General features: G+C 39.6%; 2 protein-coding genes across 2 annotated transcripts; both read right to left on the bottom strand.

Annotated features, from left to right (window-relative positions):
• Positions 1-3,950: 3,950 nt before the first annotated feature.
• Positions 3,951-6,304, bottom strand: LOC138044788 (homeobox protein ceh-30-like). The gene is made up of 2 exons (XM_068891207.1): positions 5,963-6,304; positions 3,951-4,944 (listed from the first exon to the last, which is right to left on the bottom strand). Exons 1-2 carry the CDS (start codon positions 6,219-6,221, stop codon positions 4,523-4,525), a joined length of 681 nt encoding a protein of 226 aa, XP_068747308.1. The 5' UTR covers positions 6,222-6,304; the 3' UTR covers positions 3,951-4,522.
• Positions 6,305-15,449: 9,145 nt separating this feature from the next.
• LOC138047085 (homeobox protein BarH-like 2) lies at positions 15,450-19,213 on the bottom strand. Its single transcript, XM_068893784.1, has 2 exons — positions 18,654-19,213; positions 15,450-17,006 (listed from the first exon to the last, which is right to left on the bottom strand). The coding sequence occupies exons 1-2, from the start codon at positions 18,907-18,909 to the stop codon at positions 16,609-16,611; spliced, it is 654 nt and encodes a 217-aa protein (XP_068749885.1). The 5' UTR covers positions 18,910-19,213; the 3' UTR covers positions 15,450-16,608.
• Between the last annotated feature and the right edge of the window lie 8,204 nt (positions 19,214-27,417).

The following is a 27,417-nucleotide window of genomic DNA, read 5'->3' as shown; positions in this document are numbered from 1 at the left end:
TGTAATTAAAATATCAAAGAAGAAATCCTCACAGCGTTAAAGGTTTTCCTTCGATTTGAAACTAAAAGAAACGAAACATAAACAAATCCTCCTCGAAAACATCCGCGCAACGCGCGAGTAACATCCGCGGAAGAAATGGGGACCATGTCTAAAAATAACTTAAGAGGGATCACCTTTGGTAGAAAGCCTATAGGGGGTATTCTCTCTCTTACCTTGATAATCTCTTGAAATAACCCTTCATCGGTAACAAATTTTGAAACTTCTCTGAAAACTATAGCGAAGAAAATTAAAAATCTAGTGAACTACAGTAGACCTTTGAAAGAGTCCTTGGTAGAAACTTGCATGTTCCACCATCACGCAGACCGTGGTAATGTAGAAACTCAAAAAGACGAAACCCATCGGAGGTAACATTTTCAAGGTTCATCTCACAAAATCATAAAGTGGCGTCACTGTCACCCTCTACGCGTACGTTCGCGTTGCATTCCAATGGAAATACGGAAACAAAAGGTCAACGCTATAAATAAATCGCTAATCAAGCATAACTATAATCTTTGTCTAATTCCACTACAAGAAATGATAATATTTACAGATTGAACCCAGAATTTAACTGAGAGCCCATTACAAACATGAAAAGAATGGATTTTAACTTGACTCAGCCACCATCTTGAGACCGTATGCTCTCCCAGTGATCTTTGAGTGCCTATTCAAGTTGGCGTCAAAATGCAAATCCCCGTCTAAGCCCCGCTCAAGGTCCCCGCTCGCCGATACTTGCGCCAAATGCTGTCGAAAACCCCGCATACCGTGGCAAAAGTGACAGTCCAAAACCGCTGAAATCCCCCGCTAATGCCCCTCATTCCCCGGGTATGGGGGTGCGGGGCTTTCCACTGACTAGTGCATTACTCCACCGTTATACGGTCGTGTTGGCCGAATCTTAAGTAAAAATTTTGGTGCCTTTCTACCGTACTCGTCCCAAGTCTCCGGTATACGCATCCAACCGTCCCAGCCTACCGTTGTCCACTATCTTAAAGTCCCTTATAAAAGCAAGGTGACACACACTAACACCAACTCGGTGTGGCCAACACATCACGCATTCGCACAACCATTTCACCTGGCGACGGGAATGCTGTTCATGAATTGACCAGAGCCTCGGATCTTATGTCAGCACATGACCCGAAAAAAATGCACCGTAAGGTTCTTATAACCAGAAAGTGGCTATTTGAACCTTACGGCGCCGGCTCACTTTTCGTGCTAACCTGAATGCATCAATAGAGACGCTTTCGATTGGTCTTCACGAAATCCAACGAGAAGACACTTTGTTTCAGGGTTCCCCAGAGCTCTTCTTTCCCTCAGTCAAGAGAAATGCTCTGGGGTCGAGATTGCCATGGACAGCTATTTCGGCCTTGCTGGCTCTCATCAGCATGGCGTAGCTAAAAACACCCGCCTGGTATGTTAGCTATGCCGTGCTGATGAGGCCCAGCAAGGGCGAAACAGCAGTCCATGGCTGCTAATTGACCAGGAGAAATGGTTGTGCGCATGCGTAATATGTTGGCCACACCGGGTTGGTGTTTGCGTGTGTCACCTTGCTTTTTTTGTTGTTTTTCTATTATTACACTCGCTCATTGATTCAACGCGATGACCGTATGGCTCTCGCCTTCATAGGAGTTGGCGGAAGCCACAAAAACCTGTGACTTCAACCCAGTATCGAACCCATCCCTCTTCTCTTGGGAATATCACGTGGTCTGAACTTGGAAAACAAAACGTACAAGCTAAAGAGGTCCATTGCATTTTCCAATGATCTATTTTTTAATAATAGCTTTTAGTCCATTCTTTACTGACCAGTGGGCGTTTTCAATAAAAAACTGCTCTTTTACTCAAATAAGACTGGCACTAGTTACGAGTGCGCTCTTCTGACTGCCTCGGTCGCCGCCATGTTTACTTTTTGAGCAGTTATTGTACCGTCCGACTGACAGATCCCAGCATCGCTTGGAAATACCATAACCAAGGCCCTCTTAAATTTCATTGTTTTGCATGTCATAATTGTGAGTCATGTTCAATAAACTACGATGGCTGTGGTAACGATATTTTTACGCAACATTAATATTATTGGTCCTACGCGGAAGAATAATCGTACTGTAAGTGCGGCAAGCATTTTCCGTACATTTCTTTGTCGAACTCTGCAAAACAACAGCGTGAAACTACCAAATTTCAGGTTTTGACGACAATCCGAGGAAACAAGAGTGAATCTTTATTTCGCCCTCGTTGTATAACGTCAACAAAATGGAATAATCGCGAACTTCTTCAGAAAGCGCAAAGTTCTACAGTACTTTGAAGAGAAGTTCCCGTTTCCCTTAATATTTCAGCTCTCCAGTCTCAGAGCCCCAGAGGTTCCTGTTATTTTTCTTTTTGATCATATTGTGCGCCCTCGATAATATAATGGGGCTGAAAAAAAAAACCCTGCCTAAATATCCAACGTTAAGATTTTAATATGCCCACTAATGCACGGGATCTAGGGCTGGCGTTCCGCAACCTTCCTTTTTTAAATTGTTTTTCTTTGTCTCTGCAGCAAGCTTGCCTTTTTTAGAACTTGCACATTGACAATTGGCCTGTTCTTATGATAGCAACGTGCGATGGTTAGACTGTTGGTTGAGAATACACAAATGGCACAAATGTTTTGTACGTTTGCCAGGTGCATGGAGTTGTTAGCTTTTGTTAAGGTAACAACGACTGAGTGGTGGCATGATACGGTTTATGCCTGACCGAGTTAGAGATGGTGGTGATCTGTCATCATACAAATATTTTAAGAACCGAGTTACAAGACAAAACACGTTTGAAAAACGTCACTGAATGGATAAGTTTGTCATGTGAAGTTAATTCATGTGACCGTATTGAATCATGTGTTGAAGAAGTATTTTAAGAACATGACTCCAATTCTAAAAAACATGCTTTTTTCACGCTGAACATTTTCACATCTGCTATAGCGGCACACCAAGAGAAATATATTTTTCTTATTTTCAAACATATCGACTGATGCACCGTGTCACGATGCAGGTTGTCTCTTTGTCAGTGATCGGGGAACGCCCAGTCTTCTTTCCGAACACAACTAATCTTTTCAAAGGTTCCGAAACCAAAACTCAGTTTTTGGATAATGACGGCCTTCTAATAGGAAATAAAATCACATTTTATGAGATTCTATCACACTATATAAACTACTTTTGACGGTCAAGTTAGTAGCAAAAGTTGGGTTAAGTGCATCGAAAGCGAAGATTCTGTTTTGGCAAACGCACTTGACATTTCTGAAAACTTGGAAAGCGCAGTTTAATTTCATCTTGGGATTTTCCTTGTCATAACGAGACAAAAGGCAACTAAAAGGGAAATGAATGCCATAATCCTGGTCTTGTTTGTCACCCAGGATATATTTCTAAGTTACACATGTTGCGCTGACAAGTACTGTTAGCGTTTTGAATGTGCTCAGAAGATTTGGTTCTTTCGCACTGCCTCAAACAACCATCACTTGTTGGACTCAAGGTGTTTCATTTTTCTTCCAAATAAAATGACAACGAAATGTTATTTCAAAAGGAAAAACAGTGATATTTTATACATGTTGCTTCCAAAAAGCCTTTCAATTTTTGAAGCGTTTCGACGAAGAACTGTCCGTGGGAATATTGAAGACTGGCTCCACATGTTAAAATTGCTTAAAGTAATTAACTTGTAAAGAACTGCGGCGGGCATAAACTTTCTGTATCCCGGAGGTAAACAAAGAATCAATTATGGTAGCAAACTTCCTTTTCTATTGTACCTCTCACATGGATCTTTGCTTCAGTTGTAGAGAAAACGGGTTATTAGGCAACGCTTTCTCCTACTCAAGGAAATTGTAGTCTTTTGTACTCGAGGTAAATCATGTGGCATCGTTCCCCAATTCGATTCAACAAATACCAACCGACGTTGCAAAACTCAAATTGTTTCATGATTTGTGTGTTTTATTGGATCAGCATAGATTAAAGTTGATACTTTTACAATTTTGATAAATGTGCTAAAAGTTCGAGCTGTATTACAACGAGAAGCTGATTTTGAACCGCGCACTCTAGCAAGTTCTAAATGCAACATATATGATACATTGAGCGGAAAAAGGGCATCGGTTTTTAAGCACTTGAAAATAGTTATCGCTTCGAATTATTACTCTGTTTTTCCCTCTTTTACAGCGATAAGTGTCATTGCTAAGACTTTCCTCTCGGATTAGAATCATTCTTGTATTTACATTTTTTTAAATGAAAGGCCAAGCCCGCCAACAGAAATTAATACAGGAGAGGTTTTCCTTATTTTAAAAATAAAGGAAGGTCATTGATTAGCTAGGCTGATAATTTCTTATCTCTACTTAAATGAAATGTTCCTTTCCTATTTCTCAATTTCGTCCTTAAACTTCCGTCGTTTTAAGGCAGTAATTTTCTTAAGTTACATTTCCTAGTATCCATTTCTTTCGAATCAGTAATGAAGACACGATCACTTTTCTTCTCCGATGATCTTTTCAGTCATCGAGGCTATAGCTACTAAGCATTTTATCCCCTATCTTTTCTCCTTCTTTCGTAATGGTCCCTTTGTCATTCTTTCCCTGAACTAGGTCTGTCTTGCCTGCTTTCTTTCCCACATTTGAGCTTTCTGGTTTTTCAGTTTTTGCTTCTCTCTTTTTCCACTTCATTCTTCTGTTCTGGAACCAGGTCTTGACTTGCGCTTCGTTCAATCCCAGAATATGCGACAGCTTGGCGCGGTTTGTAGAGTCGAGATACCTTTGTTCCGAAAACGTTTTCTCCAAGACCCTCAGCTGTAAGTCAGTGAACACCGTGCGAGATTTTCGGCATCGTTTTCCATTTGGTGTCCGAAGAGCTGGTTTCACTCGGAAATAAACTGGTAGCGGATGGTGAATTGTGATCTCAGAGCTTGAGGGCGGTTCTGAATAGAAAACATTAAGTAGGGCTTGAAGCAAAAATTTTTAAACGCCGATAAGAATCGAAAATGCAACTTTCTAAACTAGATTTTAAGAAATTTTGAACTTATTCCGATCTTGGTTGCAATTTAAGAAGACAGTCCTCCTTAATTAATTAATGTAAGACTGGAGAAAACTATGAAAATCGCACTTTTTTACTCAGTTATCTAGCCTTGATCGTACCTTTACTGTTAACTGTTGAAAGTCTTAAAAACAAGGTTCCTTCTCTTCAAACGAGCAAATGAAAGGAGCAACGCCTTTGTTGGATTAACTTAATCAAATAATTTCAATAAAAGTTCATTTGTGTTCATTTAATTACCCCCTGTTTTTTCATCGTCCATGGTGTTTAAAATGCATTTTCGAACAGACATTCAAAGAGAAATAGAGCTAAATAAAAAGCCAGACGGTCTTACGACTTTCGCTTAGCTCTTGTGGGTCAGGTTCAATTTCTAATAATGGCAATTGTTTGCAACAAGTTCGAGAGATTTAGAAAGCTTAAGACTCCTTAAGGAGATCAGGGGCTTTGTTTCGCTATATCATACTCATGCGTAAGGCACAAATTGCAACTTTTTTCTGGACGAAATCGACTTTGCATGGATATCGTCTTGAAATACTCAACTTTCGTTTCGCCCTTTTATATTTCGTGCTGAGCCATGAACTGTCAGTGGACTCTCAAAAGAACAGAACAACTCGGGTACTGAGAGCGTAGCTAGCAAGCTTGCATTTGATAATGAACGCAGTCTAACAGAAGAGTCATTCCCAGCCAGTTTACTGCAAGGCCTCTGTTCTTTGTGACAAAATCGAAATTTAACGACCTCTCGATAAACCGCAAATAAACTGAAGTCGGATCGCAAACGGACTCTTAAGTCGTTACGGGGTTAACACTTGAAAATAAAAAAGGTGGTAAATTATCTGTCAAAACGATGGGAACAAAAAAGACAGAGTTAAAAGTTGTAAAAGTGGATTTGAAGTTTGATGACTTACCGGGGACGCTAAGTTTCCCAGAGGAAGGAGGAAGGATAGCTCTTGGGTCAGTTCCGTAGTTGAATGAGAGTTGAGGAGGCAAGTTTGTGTTGAATGCTTCAGGCTGAGCAAACGCACTGGTTTGTTTGGTCATAAAACAAGGCTGTGAAGGGTTGCAAATTCTACTTTCGTCAAGAAAATGTGGCGTCGTCGGGGAAAAAAGAGGGCTTTGTATGCACTTGGGTTGTTGATAAAACAGGAACGAATCTTGATAATACATTTAGGCTGTTGGACGCTATCTCAGTGGTGCGATGTCGAAGCGAAAACAATTTCAAAAAATCGACGCCGAGAGACAGCTCTCAATGGCAGATGAATCCTTTATTGTCAAGAGCCTTAGGAAACGCAATATAAAGCATTTCGGCGTTGATTGACAGTTTGAAAAGTATCTCGTTCAAATAAAACACCGTTTTGACATTTATTAAAGGCATTTAGAAGCTCTCAGCCCCATGCCGTACGTAATTGGCAAAAGGATCCAACGTTTTCTTTTTCTTGACACTTAAAAAGGGCCGCGGGGTTTAAGGTCAGATGATAGAGGTTTTTATTATATTACTTTACATTACCACCCAAATTAATTGTGGTCGTTATTCAATTAGTGTTTATAATAAACTCGGAAAGAGTGTCAATTAGATTCCATTATCCTGGGATAATCCATGGTAGAATTCATTTTGGATGCATAACGAAATGATTAGGGGCCCGTTTCTCGATAGTCTCGGTAATTTTCCTGGCCCAAAACTGTCATCCTCTTATTTTAAAAAGCTGGTCTTTTAGTTTGTTTTCAAGAGAACTTAAAACCCTGAAGTGATTGTAAAAACTAATTACTCAAAACCACTCCCTTCTTAAGATACAGAGGGAATTTTGACACTCGAAAAAGGACCGAATTCTGTCGGAACTTTCGAGAAACGTGCCCCAAGATGGAGAAGCTCTCTCCAAAGACAAAAGTGTCTTCAGTTAATGTTCAGTAACACGGACTAGCCGCGAGAACTGAAGAAATAGATGTTATACCTTGAGTAAACTTGATCAGTACTCTCAAGACTTTTCAACAATGACCTTAAAACGTCGGTGATTTCAACTCATAATCTTAAGCGGAGAGGTCGACTTTTTTAACACTGGATCGAAAGTACAAAGAGTTGATCTATTGTTTTTCATGCCGAGGTGTGCGATTGATTGTAATCGAGGGACTTGCTTTGTTTAGATTTCATTTATAACGATGCTAAGGCGTTTGAAATGGGAAATAAACCTACGCGACAGGTTTCAATATTTATGAGAGTTTACAGCTAAGGAATTGAGCACTAAAAGGTTCTTTATCGCGGAGGTGTTAAAGCTCATGTCAAATTTACAGATAAGAGGCCAGTTTTGAGTTTCTTCTTATCGCTTCCACACGTGGCAAGATCCAAGCTTCAATGCGCCCTTGTATCTGTAAAAAAGTATCAGCTGATGTATGCATGAAAAAAAAAAAAAAAAATGGCCAAAAGTGTTTAGTTTTTACACTTGCTTGTAACAAGAAAACTCTCTTCGAAATAATTTGGCCTGATACTCCTCTTACGTTACAACAAAGTATGTTATCTTAATACTTCTTTCTCGTTTTAGAGATTTATCAGAGTTGTCGTGTATCAGTGAAGAAATCGTTTATTTTAAGAAGAGTGGTGACTTAGTTTTATGAAAAAAATTAGTAAATGTCACTTTAAGATCTGTTTTATATCCGCTTGATTTTCCGGCTTGACAAAGTAGCACACAAGATATGAACTGACTTGCAGATTACGCAAATTGCTCGTCATGCCTACAAGGACCTATAAGGATTGATTAATGTTGAAGTGACTTTATTTTGACACATCGATGAGTACTCCAGAAAGCGGAAAATATACTTGAATTCGGAACATCGTAAGCACTCAGTCTTGAAAGCGAGAGTTGTAAAAACAAGATGCTGGAGTGTTCTGTATGAGCCATCTATTCGCGGAGCATTGACGGTACGGTACACTATCGTTGCCTCTTCTGCATTTTTTTTTTTACGGTTAACATGTAAAGATCCAGAAGAAGCCTAAACAGCACGTTGTTAAGTATAAATTTTGTCTTACATTAAGGGTCGCTCTCTCTGTTAAGATCAACAATCTTCCTCAGAACTGCCCCCAAACTTTTCTCGTAAACCTTAAGATGATCTGAGATCGTCTTCGCTTACGATTATATCGTTTGTTGTGCTCCTGTTTTTAAATGATAAACCATAAGATAAAAAGATGGAAGGTGAATGAGAAAATCATCGTCAAGAGTGAACAAAGAGCCTCATCACAACAGTTTACAATGCCTTGACAAAGGAAGTTTACACAGAGTTAATCAGTGTCATTGGGAAATTTTTCCCAAAAATACATCGATGACAACAGGTCGAGATTACCACCTACAAAACAACCGAATACTTTCCATTTCTTAATGGTCACTTAACGCCATATTTGCCATGTTCGCTTTTAAATATTTACACCGAGGACCAACTCAGCGCCCAAAGAAAACAGCGAATCTTGTTACTCTTAAAACAGTCGATAACGACGCCTTAATTCCTCCTTTGTTGTACAAAATCTGTGAATGTTCTTGCGAGATTAAAACGTTCTTTTGTGCTGAAAGCCTTCTGTAAACTGCGATGACACCTCCGAGAGAATGAATAGATGGAATACAAAACAATACAGTCAGTGAGAATCACATGAGTTGTTGTAATGAAATGGACTGACTTGCGGTCAACAAAGCAGCGTGGCCTAGGCACATGCGAAGCTCAACACATATCAGTGATAACACCAAATAGCCTTACCGAAAATATGGCAGAAAGAACTGTAAAAAGGAAAACCGTTTAACTGAGTAAAATGAGTTAAAACTTATAAACTCCTTCATTTCACAGCGCTGATTCTTCGTGGTTGGCGAGTAAGCACCGCAACGTGGTACTATCCTGCTTGTTAAGATAAATGAACAATAGAGAAAATAATTGCACTGGGCTCTCATGAAGAGACATACTGAAAGACCAGTTCGGTCAAGATTAGCTAATTCCTCAGCAATCATTGCAACGGTTTGGCAATGTATTCAATTCAGGTGACCTCTTCTCAAGTTTGGTTGAGTATTTCCATAGCTTTCTCAGGACATTGAAACAAATTATTCGGTTGGGAGTAATATAACCTGAACGACCTTTTCCAAGACGAGTGCAACTCAACCGATCGTTTCGGTAAAATACCCTTTTGCATGACAGGCCATAAAATAGTTGAACTTTTCTTGAATGAAATGTTATCTGAAACTTTACGATCATAAAGGAGTTTAATCCCATCTTTACATGATGTTTTTAAGCTTTGTAAATTTGGATAAACAAAAGGTCAAGTTTTCAAGGGGCAGTCCCTTTGGTTTCATATTCAACAAAAATAATCCGATTTTAAAATATACCCAAACATTGCATATAAAAATCCATAACAGATGTGAAAAGCCACCTTATTAGGTTAATAATAGGAATTTAAAATTTCTGCCAAGTGTCTTGTTTAGGTTCGCTTTGAATAACAGCAGTCCCGTTGGACTACATCTTATGCTTCAGGGGCACCCAACGAGAATATAGTTCAAAACCACTTAAACATAGCATTGTTAAACGTATTTTAGTATTTAAACGGTAGATATATGCATATTTTTATCCTCTAAACATTTTTCATCTGTTCGGATTTCCTAGCTGAAAGTCTAGTGATCCGAAAACTATAGGGATCAAAACTTACCTTTTCAAAAATTTCAGCCAGAAAAAAGGCTCCCGAAAATTGTAGGTGACCTTTTTTAGGGTAAAAATCCGTTAAAAATGGGCAATTGTACCATTTTTCAGATGTTCGAAAATCCTAGGTGAGGCAGGCAAGCAAGAAATTTTACAACAAATGTTCCGAAAATTCTAGATCTCAAATTGTCTTTCAAACAGATATTTTCCGAAAATTGACGTTGGGTGCCCCTGATGCTTGCCATAGTGTAATGGATAAAACCTGTGCAAGCCCGCCAGGACAGACTACATGGGTTTCTGTATTTTCGAGGACAAAACAAATTAGCAGAAGGCAGGCCTAAACCCTCTTTTGTAAACCATCCTGCCTGGCGATCTTGTTTGAAGTGTAAACATCACAATGATGGTCAATTTTCTGTTGGAGAAATTAAACCTTTTGCACATCAACAGATATATTTGGCATTGCAAAGCCTAGTTATACATACATATGGTATTTTCGGTAGATGGGTCGTTCTTTCAAACTTTCCTTATTTAAGCTTATGTAAATACGATACACTTGAGAAATGTCCGAGGCTATATGCCCACACAAGTAGAATTTGCCCAAACAAACGTCTTCGTAAGTGTTTGGCTTTTCATCGAGAGTTGGCACCGCCTACATTTGGGTGGTTTCTCATCTCATTGCTAGAGGAAGTGTGAACGAATTGTTTCCTAGACTTTTGTTGTGTATTTTCCGAGGTGGGTTTCTCGACCTTACCCACAACTAATAGTGTTTCTTAGAATTACCCTGGAAATGATAACCAGCCTGAAAAGAGTGAATGACACAGGCGACTGACCGTAAGACTTAATTCAGATCCAGTGATGATTTTCCCTATATAGGTCTTCATCTGCTCGGAGGTCAATAGTTCTTTTTTAATCTCCTCGTTATTAACCAATCAGAGCGAGCACCTCAATCGTTAAGCAAAAGCTCCTGATCAATCCATTTCCTGGAAATTGAATGGGCGCATAACATTGGCATGCAATCACCATAAATATTTTCTCACTTAGTACTATAAACATCATTGAGTTGTTTCATAAATGAAAATACTGAAACGAAATTGAACTTCTAAAAATAGCCACTATTTTACAGCTAATGGTCTCCCAGTATCAGTTTGCGATTTTGTCTCTGTTTTTCTGCACATTTCAGATTCGCATACTCAACAAAACCAAAACAGGAAGTCACGGCTACTTTTGGGTGATGACTTTCCCCTTTCAGTTTTTTTTAGAAGGTGGATTAAATACTCTTAAGAATGAAACCTCCACACCCCTAACACTTGTAGCTATAAATGCACTATGATTGAAAACGGTTACCTTTGTCGATGCTGAAAACATGGAAGCAAAACTTTGGTTTAAAGCATTATTGTTGAGGTATTCGTCGAGTCGGGAAGCTCTGGAATGAGGCAGCTATGGTGATAGCACTCCGGGCGGTGTCCATCATTGTGACCCGGGCTCGATTCTATGACTTGGTGTCATATGTGGTGATGGTTCTCTACTCTGCTTCGAGAGGTTTTCTTCAGGTACTTCGGTTTTCAGTCCCTTTTCTCAAACACCAACCTATGATTTCAGGACCGATACGAGTTGACCTGATTCGATTTCTGTGCAGTGTCCACAATTAGTGCACAAGCCCTAAATAAAGTTGACATAAACATCTTCCCAACAACCGAAGTAGCCGGAGTCAGTTGCATAGGATACATTATTCAAAGAGGTTCTCTCTTTGGAGGGTGAGTTTTGAAAGGAAATTTTTATCACTACGCAGCACTCCATGCTTTGTGATCGTCATCGGATTGTGCATTTCAAGGTGTTGATGAAGAGCACCAAACCATGCTTATTAGCCTAATTTGTCCTTACCTCTCCATCTTTATACCATATAGCTATGAACAAATCCTATGGTTCTCATGAGCCAACTTAAAGTGAAGTGCATATTGACAGCAATGGACCGCAATGCCGCGTGTCGGCCATACAGAGCCCAGGCACTCAGTTCTCGCTTCAACCCTTGCCTGGGGAAAACGCTTCCTGTTATATAGACAATGCTCTGAAAGCTCGTTTGTTGGGAAGCGCGCCAGTCAGCAACAGAGCCGCCGAAACGAATATCAACCAAGCTCCGATGATAGCCGGCCTTTACCCATTTCAGTCGCGGCCTCGTCTGCTCCGAGGCAGCAAAAACGCCAGTTGACAACTATTTTAGTCTTTTGGTTTGACTTCTACTATATTAAAATTAGATTTTTTATAAGGAAATATGTTTGAATATTTTACAATAATTCCTAGTTCTTTCCGACCCAGTGAAGTCGAAAGCATCACGTAATTGAAAAGTCATATATAACATTGCCATAACTTCGTGACAATAACAGTATTAACAGAAATGTCAAGCTCACGATACAACCTTTTTAAAGACATGTTTCGGCGTGACTCAAGCCATCATCAGTTTAATGTGTTGTTTCCTTTTCCACTGTTTTAAATACGTTTACAATTTTGAGTACGTTAGCAATTTGAAATTTAAAATACAGTAACACGCGCAGAATTGTAACTGTTACTGTATTTTAAATTTCAAATTGCTAACGAACTCAAATTGTAAACCTATTTAAAACCAACAGATTAAACTGATGATGGCATGAGTCATGCCGAAACATGTCTTTAAAAAGTTGTATTGTGAGCTTGAAATTTCTGTTAATACAATTGAAAAGGTATTCATTTACAAATTGCTTGTTTTATATATCTTAGAGAACTTGACTTGGAATGAGCATGAACATGTCATCTTCTCTGTGCGCTCAAAACAACGGAGTTTAAGAAACAAAGACGGCTACGACTACGACAACGCCACAAAACAATAATATCATTGGTTAAAAAAGCATAACTGAATAATCGTGCTGCAATGCAAGTGCAGCACGAATTTCAGCAAGCACGTTTGCGGTCCTGCCTCTGCATACAACGACGACGTGAAATCACCAAATTTGAGGTTTTGACGACAACGTAAGCATGCAACAGAGAATCTTTCATTCTCTATTTTCGCCCTGAAACCACTCGTACTGATTTATTCTTGAGATACTTCGCCCATATTGTAGGACGTAAACGAGACTGAATAATGGCGAAAGACTCATGATAGAGCCAAGTTATATTTGGAGGTGATGTTTTCGTCGACCGTCGCCGTCATAGATCTTAAGGTAGTTTTGGTGCACTGCACTCTAATCAAATCGTATTACGACACGAACCACCCGCCGACGGTTGGCTCATTGGCTACTGTGCGGGAGGTCGCGGGATCAAAAATTCCGGCCGGACCAATAACACTCAGGGTTTTTAAATAACTGAGGAGAAAGTGCTGCCTTTGTAATTACATCTGTAAATGCTTCGATTCTCCACTCTTCTTAGATAAGGACGATAAGCCGTAGTCCCCGTCTCTCAACCCTTCAATGTTCATAACCCTGCATTGGACGTAAAATGACCCACACCCTATTCGCATAGAGCAGGGTATGAAGTTTCCAGGTGTTCAGTTGTGGTCTGTCCTCTGTGGTATAGCTAGAGGGTCGTAACTTAGAAGACTGTAAAAGGTTAATCGCGTCTCTCTCTTTAAATTGAGTTACTGTATGGTATCGTACACACCAGGCCTATTTGGGATAAGCTCACTTAACAAATATATTGAATCAGTTCAGAAGGGGGGGCATTACAGATAATTCTCCCTAATCCACGGCAATATTTCATTTGTCTCTTTTAGTGAGAAGAAAAGAGGTAGTATTATAAATAACTTAATGAAAAAGAACTCTCCTCCGTCATAATTAGCTCCCTTATCCCACCTCATATAATTTGAGTTCTGGTATCTGCATTAAGACAATTCATTCATTCCTAAAACTAACCGCTTTATTATGTTGTCACTATCAAATACCAGTACAGCAGCTCTTTTTAAAGTGCGGCCTTAAAAGGCCTACTTCAGTACGATGATATATAATTAACAATACTTTAATTACTCAACGAGAGCGCGTTGGACATGAAATAGCTTTACTGAACCAATCTCGTATCCCACCAAGAAGAATGGAATAATTGGAAAGGAGAAATGGTCTTTGCGCTTATCTGGACAATTTGTTTCAGAGACACCTGGGATTCAGTCTATAACCCGCGCTTCAATCACATACGCAAGAATGGAATAATTGTTGTCTTTCCCCGCTGGTTTTGTCTCTTTCCGACGAAATAATCGGAGTTCAAATATCGACGCAGACGGGGGTTATCATTATGTTATAACCCACTCATTAATTTTCGGGTGATTTTATTGGCTAATTTACGTCACGTGGTGCAAACTCACAGGGTAGTTATCACGCAATAACCCCCGTTTGCGTGGACAATTGCCCTGCGAAATGCTGAAGCGATCATTTTCGTTGAAAAGAAACAAAGCCAGCGGAAAAAAGGGTGGCAGAAGAGTTTCATTTTACATGGAAGAAAAACAAACTCGCTTTCTGGAGTCTAGTGATAGTGACATTAAAAAGCTGGTCGAAAATGCTGTTCCGGAAAGTACAAGAGGGTCAACGAAATATGCTGTCAACGTCTTTGAAGGTGTGAAGAAAGTTATGAGCAGACTTCAGAGATTTAATCCTACACGAACTTAAACTGGGTCATTTTTAAGAGAAGAGAATTTAAAGCACTGTGTTTACTAACTAAAATAAACCAACCGTTTGAAGGAGAGAAAATTTTCAGCCGCACTTGACAACACTGTCATCGAGAAGTTATTAATGGAAGGGTGAATGAACCCCTTTCTGGCTTGCTGGTATGTTGGCTGATAATGTCCTTGGCTGAGGTATTGTCCTCAAAATTTCATATATCATCTCTCAGCCGCGGACATTATCAGCCGATCTACCAGCCGCCCGAAGGGGTTTATTTACTAAATATCCGTCCAGTGATTTTAGTTCACAAGACGTCAAGTAGCTAATAACTCAAATCGTGCGAAAATTAATGGGTCGGTTATAATTAAGAGCTGATAACCGAATTTAAATGAGCCACTTACAGCGCTGGAAACACAATGAAGGAATAGTTGGTATACAGAATACAGTCATTTGTTTGTTTCTCGTCCCAGGCTAATGATATTGAGATTCCGACTCACCCCTATAATTCAGAGTCAAGGAGTGTAATAAACAGAAAAGCAATTACCTAGGTCTTGACGTTATGACACATTCAGCTATATCCAGGAATCGCACCGGTATCACTTCACATATGAAGTAAGTTCTACACTTCAATTTATTTCGTTCTTTAAAAGACTTTCAATGACAATTTATAATTAGGAAGAAGTAAGAGCACGAATTCGATCTCGGATCGCTTGCGTCTAAGCATTCCCAGATGACCACAAGTCTACTGAGACAAGCGTTGCACGTAATTGTTAATTTTAAAGTTAATTTTAAAACTGACTGTTAATTTTAAAGTAGTTATATGGATAATATATGGATATTGAAAACTAACCAAATAAAAATGGGTGCTTATACTTAAATCTTTAGAACAACATCGTCAAAAAAATGAGTGGTTTAAACTTAATTTTGCGGATAAGCGCTAGTCGAAAAGAGTGCTCAGACGCGAATTCTATCGATGTGTATTTTACATCGTGTAATTCTTGTGAAATGTCCACAATCATTCTCTCTGTGGCAACATCCAATCGCAGCCCGGTGCAATTCCTGTATTTAGCCGCATCTGTTACGACAAGCATCGCACATTCAACAAGCATCCACCACCCTGTGAACGTATCAGTTTATTCACATTTTCCTACCGTTTTGCGCATGTCAAATGTTTCATGCTTTTTTGGGTCAAGAAGATTTGTCCCTATGCATTTAATTAAAAATTAAGTATATAATCTTCAGTCTGAGTTGCTAATGTATGTAATTGACTTAGATGTAGTCACGGTCAATTTGTTCAAAGCGTCAAAAAAATCAAAATGTCACTGAGGAAACATTAAATACGTCAATTCGCGAATATCATGTCGCCATTATGCCGGAGAAGGTGGGACTGAAAATAAATTAAATCTTGGCCCTTTATTTCTTGTTTACATTGGTGATGGAAGTGACTTCAATACAGATTTGAATTGCTTTCCAGATACAGCGTACTGAGTTAAAACTGAAAAATGCTAGTTATTCTTGTTTCAGGTAACTTTTTTTACGAGAGCTTGATTAGTGTCGGGTCAACTGTTCTCTTCAATCTTTTTCGTGTTTAGTACTTTTGATAGCGTGAAAGAAACGAACACTGAAGAGGCCATTCTTGAAAGCTTGTAATAAATTTTTTTTTGTCGTTTTTTGACAAATAACCGGAATCGTTCTTCCAGAAATAGAATACATGACAATTATGGCCTTTTTTGTGCCATTAGCGCGTATCTCGACTGACAGTTATAGCTGTGGCATAGAACATCTTTCTAATGAGAGCTTTACCGATCTGAGTTACTGAGAGAAATGGTTTTTCAAGAGTTGTGGTTAAACAGTACAGGACAATCGCGGAACAATCGGTAAATGGATTTCTCTTATGGAAAAATTTAAGTTTCCGAAGAATTGCTTATAGCTGATATCACTTCTTTCTCTCGTTTTGTTTGGATGAGTAAAAAGATTGAAAAACAAACAACACATTCAGTAGAAGAAAAATTAGATAAATTTACTTTTAAATCGTTAAAGCATTTGAGTACATAGAGGAGACTAACCGGTTTAACAGGATAAACGAATCACCTTGCAGCTCTTCAGAAATCGCTGTTTGAAAACTTTTGCGATTTTACCAAATGCGCTGCTAAAAATTATTTAATTCAACATTTTTGACTTGCCTCGTGGAGCGTAATTACAATATAATTAAAACTTCTATTTAACCGTGTCCCAGTATTTACACATCTCCGTTTTGTTCGTTCTCAATCATGACGGTCTCACTCGCTGTTTTGAACCATGTGGTCTTGTCTGCTTCCTGTGTCTTTCTCATCCGAATTCAGGTCCTTCTTTCCTGATGTACTAGCCTCGTCTGTTTTATTCATGATTGCTTCTAAGTCATGATTATTATTCGAGTTGGTCTCTTTCTTCCATTTCATCCTTCTGTTCTGGAACCACGTTTTCACTTGAGTTTCGTTTAAACCCAGCGTTTGCGCAAGCTTCGAGCGGTTGGATGTGTCTAGATATTTTTGTTCCGAGAACGTTTTCTCCAAAACCCGAAGTTGAAGATCGGTGAACACCGTTCGAGATTTGCGGCATCGTCGACCGCTCGGTGTTCGGAGAGTCGGCTTAACTCGAAAGTACACAGGCAGTTGACTTAACACTTCTGGACTTGGATCTGCAAAGGTAAGGAATTCAAGCGAAAAAAGTAAGCTAAGCGGTGCGGTGCTCAAAGACCCGAAACTCATGGGCCCTTCAGTTTCGGGCGACAGAGTTCTCTCTATCTTGTAAAAACGAGAAATACGTTAAACTTGCTGAGAAGGTGGGCCTTTCCTATTGCAAAAAAACATGCTTTAACAAGCTTTAGGCTCTGTTGACACAGAGTTAAAAGCAGCCAAGATTTCAAGAGCTAGTTCGTTACAACAAAAATCAAACAACCTATGATCGGTAATTGAAACCCTTACAAGCTTTGTTTTATTGTACGTCTTTGACAGAACTGTTACCATACTAAGCTTTTCGACTCACAAGGTCCTCGAACAAGTGTATTTATTCAGGAAGATGAAACAAAGAATTGATCCATTGTCAAGTCAATTTGAATGACACTCTTCGCTTTTTAAAACTGAAAGCATGGAAGGTAATTCGTTGTGAAACCCAATACGACAGACAGGTGCGGATATCTTGGCCCTGCAAAATGTCTTTTTTTTTTAGTTCTAGAAACAAGGAAATCTGGTATTTTCTAGGGTTAGGTTCACTTTGCACTCGAGATCAATTTTCTTAGATTCAACCGGTCGACAAACAGATTTTGACTCCTTTCTGCACACGCCATAAATACTTGCCACAATAATCGACCCCAAGTTTGGCTTTCGCTACCATACAAAGTGTTGCCTTTTTGAATAAGCTGGGGTTCTTGGAAGCAAAAAGTATTCGAAAAGAACTCCTTGATAACCAAGAGCGTCCTTGTTGTCAAAGATTGTTAAAAATTTATTTTCAATAAGACTTAACAAATTTTCAGTGATAGTCGCTGAATCGTCATGTCTCAGGACTGGGGATCTTTTTACGCCTTTTTTCAGACAAATATCAAGTATCAAGTATATCTGGATTTTCTGAGTTTGTGATATTTGTTATTATGAAATTGCAACAAGAAAAATAGACATTTTCTTCTTAATTGTCATTATTCTTTCTGTGTGTTCATTGCCGCGTCCATTAGATTATCTATGAGTGGTAGTTCAATGGAGCTGTTGTGTCTAGAATCAGTCAGTGGTTTTTCCCAAATAACACGCGATACTTTGCGTCTGTTTTTGCCGCAAAGACTGTCCAACTTTTCCCCCTTTTGAAAACAAAAGAGACTTTGCAAAAATTAGATTAGAGAATCGAAATCAGTTTCACGTTCAGAACTTGACTCGCTTTGCTGTTTTAATTAAAAAGTGGATAAAATGTTTCACTTAGTCATGCAATAGCAATTCATTGAAAAAGTGAATGGGCATGTAAGGTATTAAAATGTGGTTGAGAAACAATAAAATGGCAAGTATACTGTATTTCTTGTGAGATTTTTATGCACGTGCGCATCAAACTTCTTTGATTCGTACACCGCAGGGGTGGCAAGAGGAAGAGAAATATTCTGGAAGAACTGAAAACATTAAGATACAGTAAGCTTAAAAATTACCCTCTGAAAGGTTTTAAAAGCGGTAGTAAAGTTTGAATAGCTGATAGCACATTACTCGGATGACTTCCCCCCTTTCTCAGCAATACCTGAGGTAAAAAAAGCACGCAGTAAAATTTTGGCGTGCAGACTGAGCACTGAAATTCGCTTTAATAGCTAACCCACCTTGTAACATGGCAACATCTTCTCTTGGCCTTTGCGTGAGAATCGAATGTACCCCAAATTTTAACGGGTTCGCATTTGGCATAGGTGGTGGCCTGTGCTTCTGAAAACCGGGCTGTTTTGTAACCAGGAAGGGCTGTCGAGAAACTAGAATGTCATCGATCCGAAAGGATGAACGATTTGAAGTGTTGCGCGCAGGTGAAGTACCGTGGCAATATGGCGGTTGCTGGTAGAGCAAGAAAGGGTCTTGGTAAAACATGCTGTGCCTGTGAAATGAAGAGTTTCGCTGCTTGCAGATGTGTAGATTGCTTCAAATGTCTTGGAAGCAGATGGTTACTTTATTTGTGTTCTTTGTTCCGGCTGCTCAGCGTCGAGGAGCTGATTGACAGCTCAAGAGCTTTTCTTGTTTGAATACGCTTATGAGGTCGATACCGAAGAATTCTCCAAGCACTCATTCATTGGAGTCTGCCAGCAACGACTTGCAGAAGGTGATGCAACAGCGCGAACACGAGAAAAATGGGTTAATATGCCTTGATTTTTTTTCCTCCCCGTGCAGTTAAATTAACGGTGATCATTACACAATTAGTTTATATCATTACTCAAAAAAGGTGTCAATTAGTAATCATTATCTTAGATAATCGAATGTGGAATTCAATTAGCTATTAAAACACAAAATAGAGAAAAGTCAAGATAAGTCAGTTTCTTTGTCGGCAAGTATACTCTCCGCCTAACGAAGATAAAAGGGAAATTGACAAATGGATTTAGCAATCCGGATAAATAACAGAAAACCATTAGGCAGTGTTACGCTTCATTAAATATGTACAGCTAATTTGGCAGTTTTCTGTGTGGAAAACAAACGCGTGAAAGTGCTCTTCCATTGTGAAATCAAAATGAGAGTTATTGCAGTGGTAATGAATTGGCGAAATAAGAAATGCCACTCAGTTGCGATTTCACGTTTGACACTAACCAATTGATTTTGTTCTTGAACACAATGCAGAGCCATTTCTGAGTAAGAAAGGACGGCGGCTGACTCCTGCATATTTACACTTTGTGGATGGTCATTCACATATCAAATGCATGCCGCTTCGGTGTATTTATCGAAGGAACATTAGGCAATTGTCAACCAATTGGCACTCATGAGTCTACAATCATTTTCTGCCGACTGGGTTACAACTGACTTGTGCCCCGCGCAAACCCTTTTTACTTTGCTTGTCATTTCGCGTCAATGAAGTTAATCGATTCTTTGTAACACACATTCGAAAAACTCATTAATTGCCGTTCTATAAATCGCTTAGAGATATTTCAACGTTAAAACCACAGCTATAAAACAAATCCGGTTAACAAAATAGCTATTTTGCCCAGTTGAGGTTTCACGCCATATGTGCTGGCAAAAAAGCACGGTGATAGCTTTTTAGAGTAAACCAAAGTAATTGATTGTTTTTGTCGCGTAGAGAGTATCAACTTCTGCACGAACCACGAATATAGAGATTGTTCTTATAAAAGCACTGTGTTCATTTCGCATGCATCTGCGGATTCTTTGGCATGGTAATTTTGAATAATTGCCACAAATTGATTTCTGAGGCCTCGCTGATGTGGCAGCTGGTCCAAGGTCAGATCCAATTTCATTCGCTAAAAGCAAGTAAAGAAGAACAAAGAGGAACGAAATAGATTTGTTAGTTTAAGTGGTGTCCAAATTTCTTTTTGCTCTCCATTGCTCAGCACGCTTGGCCTGAAAAATACCGCCACGAACTCCCCCACCCCACTCCACCCAAATTCCCTGCTGTCTTTATAGATCTTAAATTGAGCCAAGACCACCCCCAATGCCAGAAGTATTCTATTTCGCGTTTTAGACAGTGAGGAAAACGTATTTACTTAGAAGTCCGTATTTTGGTCGCGAAGGATAATATCTCCTGTTTGCGGCACAATCAACATGAATAAAAAGGACACATCTAGATCCGGTCTATTCAAAGCCTTAATCAGTTGAGATAACACCATTAATAAAACAACTTCCATGGATTTTCCGAGCAAGTTGTTGACCTGCTTTGTAATGATCGCCATCGTGGCGTTTTAAGCCTCTTTCAGGAGCTAATCAAGCTCCTAAATAGCTTAATATATTAATGGTTTTGAAATAACTTGAGCAAGTCAAAATTTTACAACCACCAACTTTTATATGGCTCATCAGTTTAGCCTCAAGAGGCTTTCAATTGATATTTCACGCTCCCTTAAACCGAAAACATTTGTGGCTGAACAATGGATGGAAGCCGCATTTGGTGAAACATGAGAAATCTTCATTCTCTTTGGACGTAATTCGTTTTCCATCTAGAATAATTTTCCATTAAATCCACTAGCCGGAAGAGCACGTCCCATTTCAGCTAGCAAATTTACGCCCTCGCGCCCAACACAAACGACTAATGTATCCTTTATCCACTCCATTCATCTCGAAAAAAGTGTTTACTTAGAGAGCCGCGCAAAGTGGGTCGGCGCCAAATAAAATTACAAAAACGTGAGAAGTTTGTCATGCGAGGTAGATGACCTTACTGGCAACACAATTGATAATAATTCTTATTTTGCTGCTTGTGCCTGGGAGCCTTAACTCCTCTATTTTTCAATTTCTTGGAAAAGATTTTCGAGGCATATTGAGTAAAGATAGAGTCATAAGTAAATATCATTTAAGAATTTTGCCATTTCCTGAAAAGAATCTTAAGCTCACTTTTATGGACATGCGGAGTCAATTACTAAATAACGTCAATTTATCTCAGCAAACGCCAATTGAGAGGCATCTTTGTGAAGCGGTCGTGCCTTTGACAGGATGAAAGACGCATTTCATCTCCATAACTTCAGAGAACTATGCACGTTATTATGAAAATAACAAATGTGGACCTTTTGAATGAAAGAAGGACAGGTTTTGAAATGACGCACTGGTTGCTAGGTTAAATCATTTTTCAATACTGTGTCAATTTCGACCGCTCAGTTTGACCATTATTTTAATTTGGAGATTTAATCTTTGCTCCTAAAGCACGAAACGAAAAAGGTTTCGATTTACAGCGCACTGAATAGAAACATGCCAACTTTATTTACTGCCAAACTCTGTTTTACCGCCTCTCGACTGACGATATAACTGAATCCCCTCTTGTTTTTCATTACAACGTACATCGAAACTGAATGATAAGGATAAGAATAAGAATCTCTATTTAAGAAATTAAGTGTCACAGTGGGGACACGGCTGAACACAAATATCAAATCAGATCAAGCGTTGGTTTTTTATAGGGAAAGGGAAAAACCGAAGTACCTGGAGAAAAATCTCTCGGACCAGAGAAGAGAACCAACAAACTCAACCCACGTATGAAGCCGAGTCTGGTAATCAAACCCAAGTCACGTTGCGCCATCCCTTCTTTATATCCTTCTGAGCACAAGACATTGTGACAAGGTGATCTCCGCAGTTCGACACACGCATACTGACTGAATATACATTCAGATAGTAGGATTACCCACCCTGGTTGCCAGAAGTTATTTTCCAGCGATTGCGCTTGCGTCTTCGCCGCGAGTCGCTCCCAAACCAAATGGAAACGAAAAGGATACCTGCGTAAACCCGAGCTATCCTTAAGTCCTGGATCGTCAAATGAAAAACAAAGAAATAGAAATACAGTAGAGATGTCGGCTAGATTATTTATTATTTAGGTAAGAGTGATCAATGTGCACTCGGGTTAGGTTAGAGTGTTGTGCACTCGTTGTGTTCGCTCAAGTTTGCTTGTAAAGTGATGTCTCGATTTGAAAAAGTCGCGGGGCCGACCCGTTCCGAAAACTCTCGACATCTTTTAATGTGGGACCACCGCGAACGGTGTGTGCATTTCATATCTGGTCATATTAATTTAAACATTGAATTTATTGGGCAAAGTGACCAAAATAATGGTGACCTTAACGGAGGCAGTTTCTCGCACCTTGACGAAGTTACACATAATCGTTTCGAATTCGGTTGTTGGCGTAGAAAGGTTGGCACCTGTTCGATAGTCAGAACAGTAACAGCTCTTTTAAATGTATTTAACATTTCAGCATTCTTGCAAGTAAAAGTTTAACGAATGTTGGGCAAATGTTGGAAGCAGAAAGGAAGTCGCGGGGAGGCCGTTCAAACGGGTTCCAGCATCGCACCAGCGAATGGAACCAATACTGACGTCACTTTCGATTTTGCGATTTACTTGTGCAGCCAAAAGTACAATAAAAAAATTGAACGTAGCAAAAATTTCCCAAAATGTTTTCCGCTGATAGTAACATTTTATCTTCGCGGTTCAAAATTAATGTTATTTCCATGTTGTAAATTTTGTTGTAGACTTGCCACAAGTCGACCTCACGAGAATCCCAGGAGAAAACGTTTTGACGAGCGAAACGTGATTTTTCGTACGCGAAGTGGATGATGAGACGAAGGACTTTTCGAAAGCCTAATTTTGTTGCTGATGGCAAAATATTTTATTCTTGATCGACCGTCCTGAGAACTTCCTTCTACTCTTTCTAAAAACTGTGTATCAAAATATATTTACTTTTACATCAATATTTGTTTTGTATAAGGCAAGCTAACAAAATCTGTACCTTGCTTAGTTCGCATTTTTCAGCGCTAAAATAGAATTTTCGGTCTTACAAAGTGGTATATTTTTTAGGTCATCCATCCGAATACTTACCCTGCCGGACAGGGATCACTTCAGTGAACTTTTGTATTACAACTGTAAAATGATCAGACTGCAAAAACTAAATATACATGAATTAAAGATGGCTGATAGGCCAATTGAACATAAACTTTCTACTAAGTTATTGGGGCTTCATATTGATGAAATGCTAACCTGGCCATGTGATGATCAGATCAAACATAGTTCATCTAAAGTCTCGAATGACTTGTGAATGTTGTATTTGCTAGAACACAAACTGACAATCAAGAGACTCTTTAAAAGACAATGTACTATTCACTTGTACATCCTTACTTTGATTATTGTGATGCTGCATGGAGTGACTGCTCCAAGTTAAAACACGTGCTGACAAATTACAAAAGTTACAAAATAGAGCAGCACGGATTATTACTAGGGCTGGTTACTCTATTCGATCATCAGCAGTGCTTGATTAAAAAATTAAACGAGACTTACCTGGAAGTTGAAGTTTGATTGTAATTCTACCGAGCCGTGGAGTCAGAAGGGGATTGCGTGAGATTTCGCGACCTGCCAGCTCAGCTCAATATTTAAAACCTGTCGTATGGTCACACCCCAATAATAGGGCGGGACAATGTGCACAGTTCATTGCATGCACAACCACTAGGGTGGGCACGTAATCCCCTTCTGACTCCACAGCTCGGTAGAATTACAATCAAACTTCAACTTCCAGGTAAGTCTCGTTTAATTTTTTAATTCTACCTCACCGTTACGTCATTCAGGGATCACGTGAGATTTTAAAGCAGAGTGGCCAGACGACAGAGAATGTCCAACAGCCCACTATCGTACAAACGATGTAAAGCGTATTTAATGACAACATACCATAAATGCTGTAGGCTTTTTTCCTACCGAGCATGCACACTCTTAACTCAGCTCAGTCAAATTTAAGTAAGCTTGAGCCATAGTCACACCCGTGAGTATCAACAATCGGTTTGTTATAATACTTGCTAAAAGTAGAAGCACGTGACCAACCACCAGCTGATAAAATCTTGTCTAAAGGAACCCCTTTAGAATTGGCTGCACTTACTGAAGCTGACCTAGTACTATATGCACTAAAGACACTGGTGTCAATACCGGAATTGCTCAACACCAGCCTGTTTGATCCATCTTCTAATGGTGTCTCTTGAAACCGCTCGATATGGTTTGTTAAAACTTATTAGCAGCAGCGTTTCATCTCCCCGTAGGGGTTTCGTTACAGCTAAATATTTTTGGAGATAGGTATAAATACATAGCCGTCTATCAGGAGAATAAGCCTTAAATTTTAAATCTTGTAAATGCCTTCCTGGCTTAGTGTGCTTAACTTTACTTGAATCTTTAAACGTAAACTGGGACTTAGACATATCTTTCAAATCCAACAATTGGATTGTTTGGATCCTTTGACCCGATAACAACATCAACATCATTGTGACCTTGTAGGTCAAGTCCTTGAGAGACAATTTTGCAACGGGACGCAGAGTTTTCAAATAAGATAACACAACGTTTACATCCCAGATTTCAGTATACTTAGGGAATGTGGGTCTTGACTGGAAAACGCCTTTCATAAACCTCGTGACTGGAGGGTGAGTCCCCACAGAAATGTTTCCAGGCAAAACAATAAAGGTAGACAATGCACTTCTAGCAGTATTAAGAGCACTATATAGCCACAGCTAGCCTCGAACAGTTCAGTTAGAAAATGTAACACTTCCTCTACAGGTGGTGAAAACATATCAATTTTCCGTCCACTGCAGAACCTTTGCCACTTTTGTAAATATCCAGCATATTGTTTTTGGGTGGAGTCTCGCCAGGATGCCATGATGATTTCAAGGGTTTGCTCTCGAAGACCTTTTTTGCAGAGGGATTCCCGGACAAGTGACAGGCCAGAAGTACTAACTTTGAATGCAGGGGATGAATGTGAGCTGGGTTGTATAGCAATTTCAGCAGATGTTTTCCCTTTGGCAGCATCAGTGGTTCGCGAACTAGAAGCCTCATTAAGTTTGGATACCAAGGTTGCGTTGGCCAATTCGGGGCCACATGTATTCCCTCGGCTCGATCGTCCTCTATTTTTTGCACAACTCTTCCTAATAAACTGAAAGGAGGAAACGCAAAAAACGTGTCAGAACGCCAGTCTAGGGTAAAAGCGTCAACAGCTTCTGCTCCAGGGTCTGGTTGCCAAGCAACATATCTGGGCAGCTGATAATTCAATCGGGAAGCGAAAAGGTCTATTTTGGGTCTGTAGAAATATGCTGTGATTGATGCAAAAATGGTTTCATCTAGCTTCCATTCAGTTTGGTCACAAAATACACGTGATGCTTTGTCTGCTGCTACATTGTATGCCAGTGCCTGGCAAGTGAGCAGCACTAATCCATAAATTTCTGTCAATGCACCAAAACCAAATTTCCCTTGCTAGGGAGTTGCAAATGGCAGAATGGCTTCCACCCATGTTATTAATGTACGTAACTGCAGTAGTGTTATCAATCATAACACGCACATGTTGATCCCTCAGGTCCTGACAAAATGTTTGTAAATGCAAAAAATGCAGCTTTCATATAAAGGGCATTAATGTGTAGTTGCTGTTCATTGTGGGTCCATCTACCCCCGGTTGATTTTGTTTGATACACAGCACCCCAACCCATGCTAGAGGCATCTGATTCAAGGATTATATATGGGCAGCCGTCACCGCCAAAAATACAAGCCTAGTTAATGGTTAAGAATAAATCAGAATGGTTTCATTGTCCTTTGTAGAACGGTTTATCAGAATTTGAAAAGACAAATGGATAAGTCACCTTTAGTGAAATGAAATAAACAAACATTAAATGGTTTACACCATTCAGAACCTGTGTAGATACCCTTGGTGAATTGATTCAGTGAAAACACGAGTGGTTAAGTGTTTAATGAAATGAATCAGTCACCTTATGCAATCATTGCAGTTAACACAGAATTGGTCAGTGCCAAAGACCGCCGGTGTAAATGACAAAGGTCAAGTCTTGAATGGATCAGTGTACTTTGACATGATTTGCAGTGAAACGGCAAACGGTCCGGCTTACCGTGCATTGGTTCAGTGATGTGACAAAACGTTCAGAGTAGTTTGAAATGGCTTATTTTAACTGCAAATGGTTAATCGTGAACTGCAATGGTCTAGCATAACATTGATCGGTTTACCATAATGGCAAACGGTTTAGCGTTACTCCAAATGGCTTAGCGTGACGACAAATGGTTTAGTAGAAAGCGAAATGGTTTAGTGTTGCAGCAAATGGTTTGCGCCGGAACCGCCAAGATTGAAATGGAATAGTCAATGTGGGGTCTTACGTCACAACCCATACGTCATTCAGATAAATATTGGCGCGAATTTCCCCCACAAGGTTCGTACCGCGAAGTGCACAAGTCGGATCGGGAACAGGTTATTTCTACCAGTACCGCCTCGTTTATTCGACTCAGTGATCCTTATTCCGGTATTAAGAATCCTTCTTTGTTTTTGCCTAGTTTAGCTGGATTGGTAATTTTTCTACTCTGATCATTTTGCCGTGATACCAGCAAGTTATATACATGAATGTGGATCAAAGCAAAGTAAGCCATTTCAAACTACTCTGAACGTTTTGTCACATCACTGAACCAATGCACGGTAAGCTGGACCGTTTACCGTTTCACTGCAAATCATGTCAAAGTACGCTGATCCATTCAAGGCTTGACTTTGTCATTTTGACAAGGCTAATTACACCGGCAGTCTTTGGTCTTTGAATTCTGCCAGCCTTAAATGGTAGTGCTTGTGCGACACTGAACTCATAAGCAGTGGAACCCACCTAAGACACTTGGTCTACTTCTGGGCTCTCCCCTCCTTCTCCTCCTTTTTCTTCGGAGGACATGGATTGTTCCTCGGGCTGCTTTGCCATTTCTGTTGATGGGTCTGGAATCTCCATCCAGCTAGACCGTTGACCGTTTTTTGAAAAATACGGTCGTCGGAAATCGTGGCCACTTAAACGATTCGACCGCGTGTGTTTCCCATTGGGGTCTGTCAATTTATTGCCCACCTTGTTGGTTGTGATGATATCTTTGATTTTTTGGGGAAGGTCATCCCCAAAAAGGTTTTCTGTTAGTTCTATCTG

Source organism: Montipora capricornis, chromosome 4, assembly GCF_036669925.1.
Source record: "Montipora capricornis isolate CH-2021 chromosome 4, ASM3666992v2, whole genome shotgun sequence".
NCBI classification, from domain to species: domain Eukaryota; kingdom Metazoa; phylum Cnidaria; class Anthozoa; order Scleractinia; family Acroporidae; genus Montipora; species Montipora capricornis.
The sequence above is the reverse complement of the archived record's forward strand: the minus strand, read 5'-3'. Positions and strand labels throughout refer to the sequence as shown.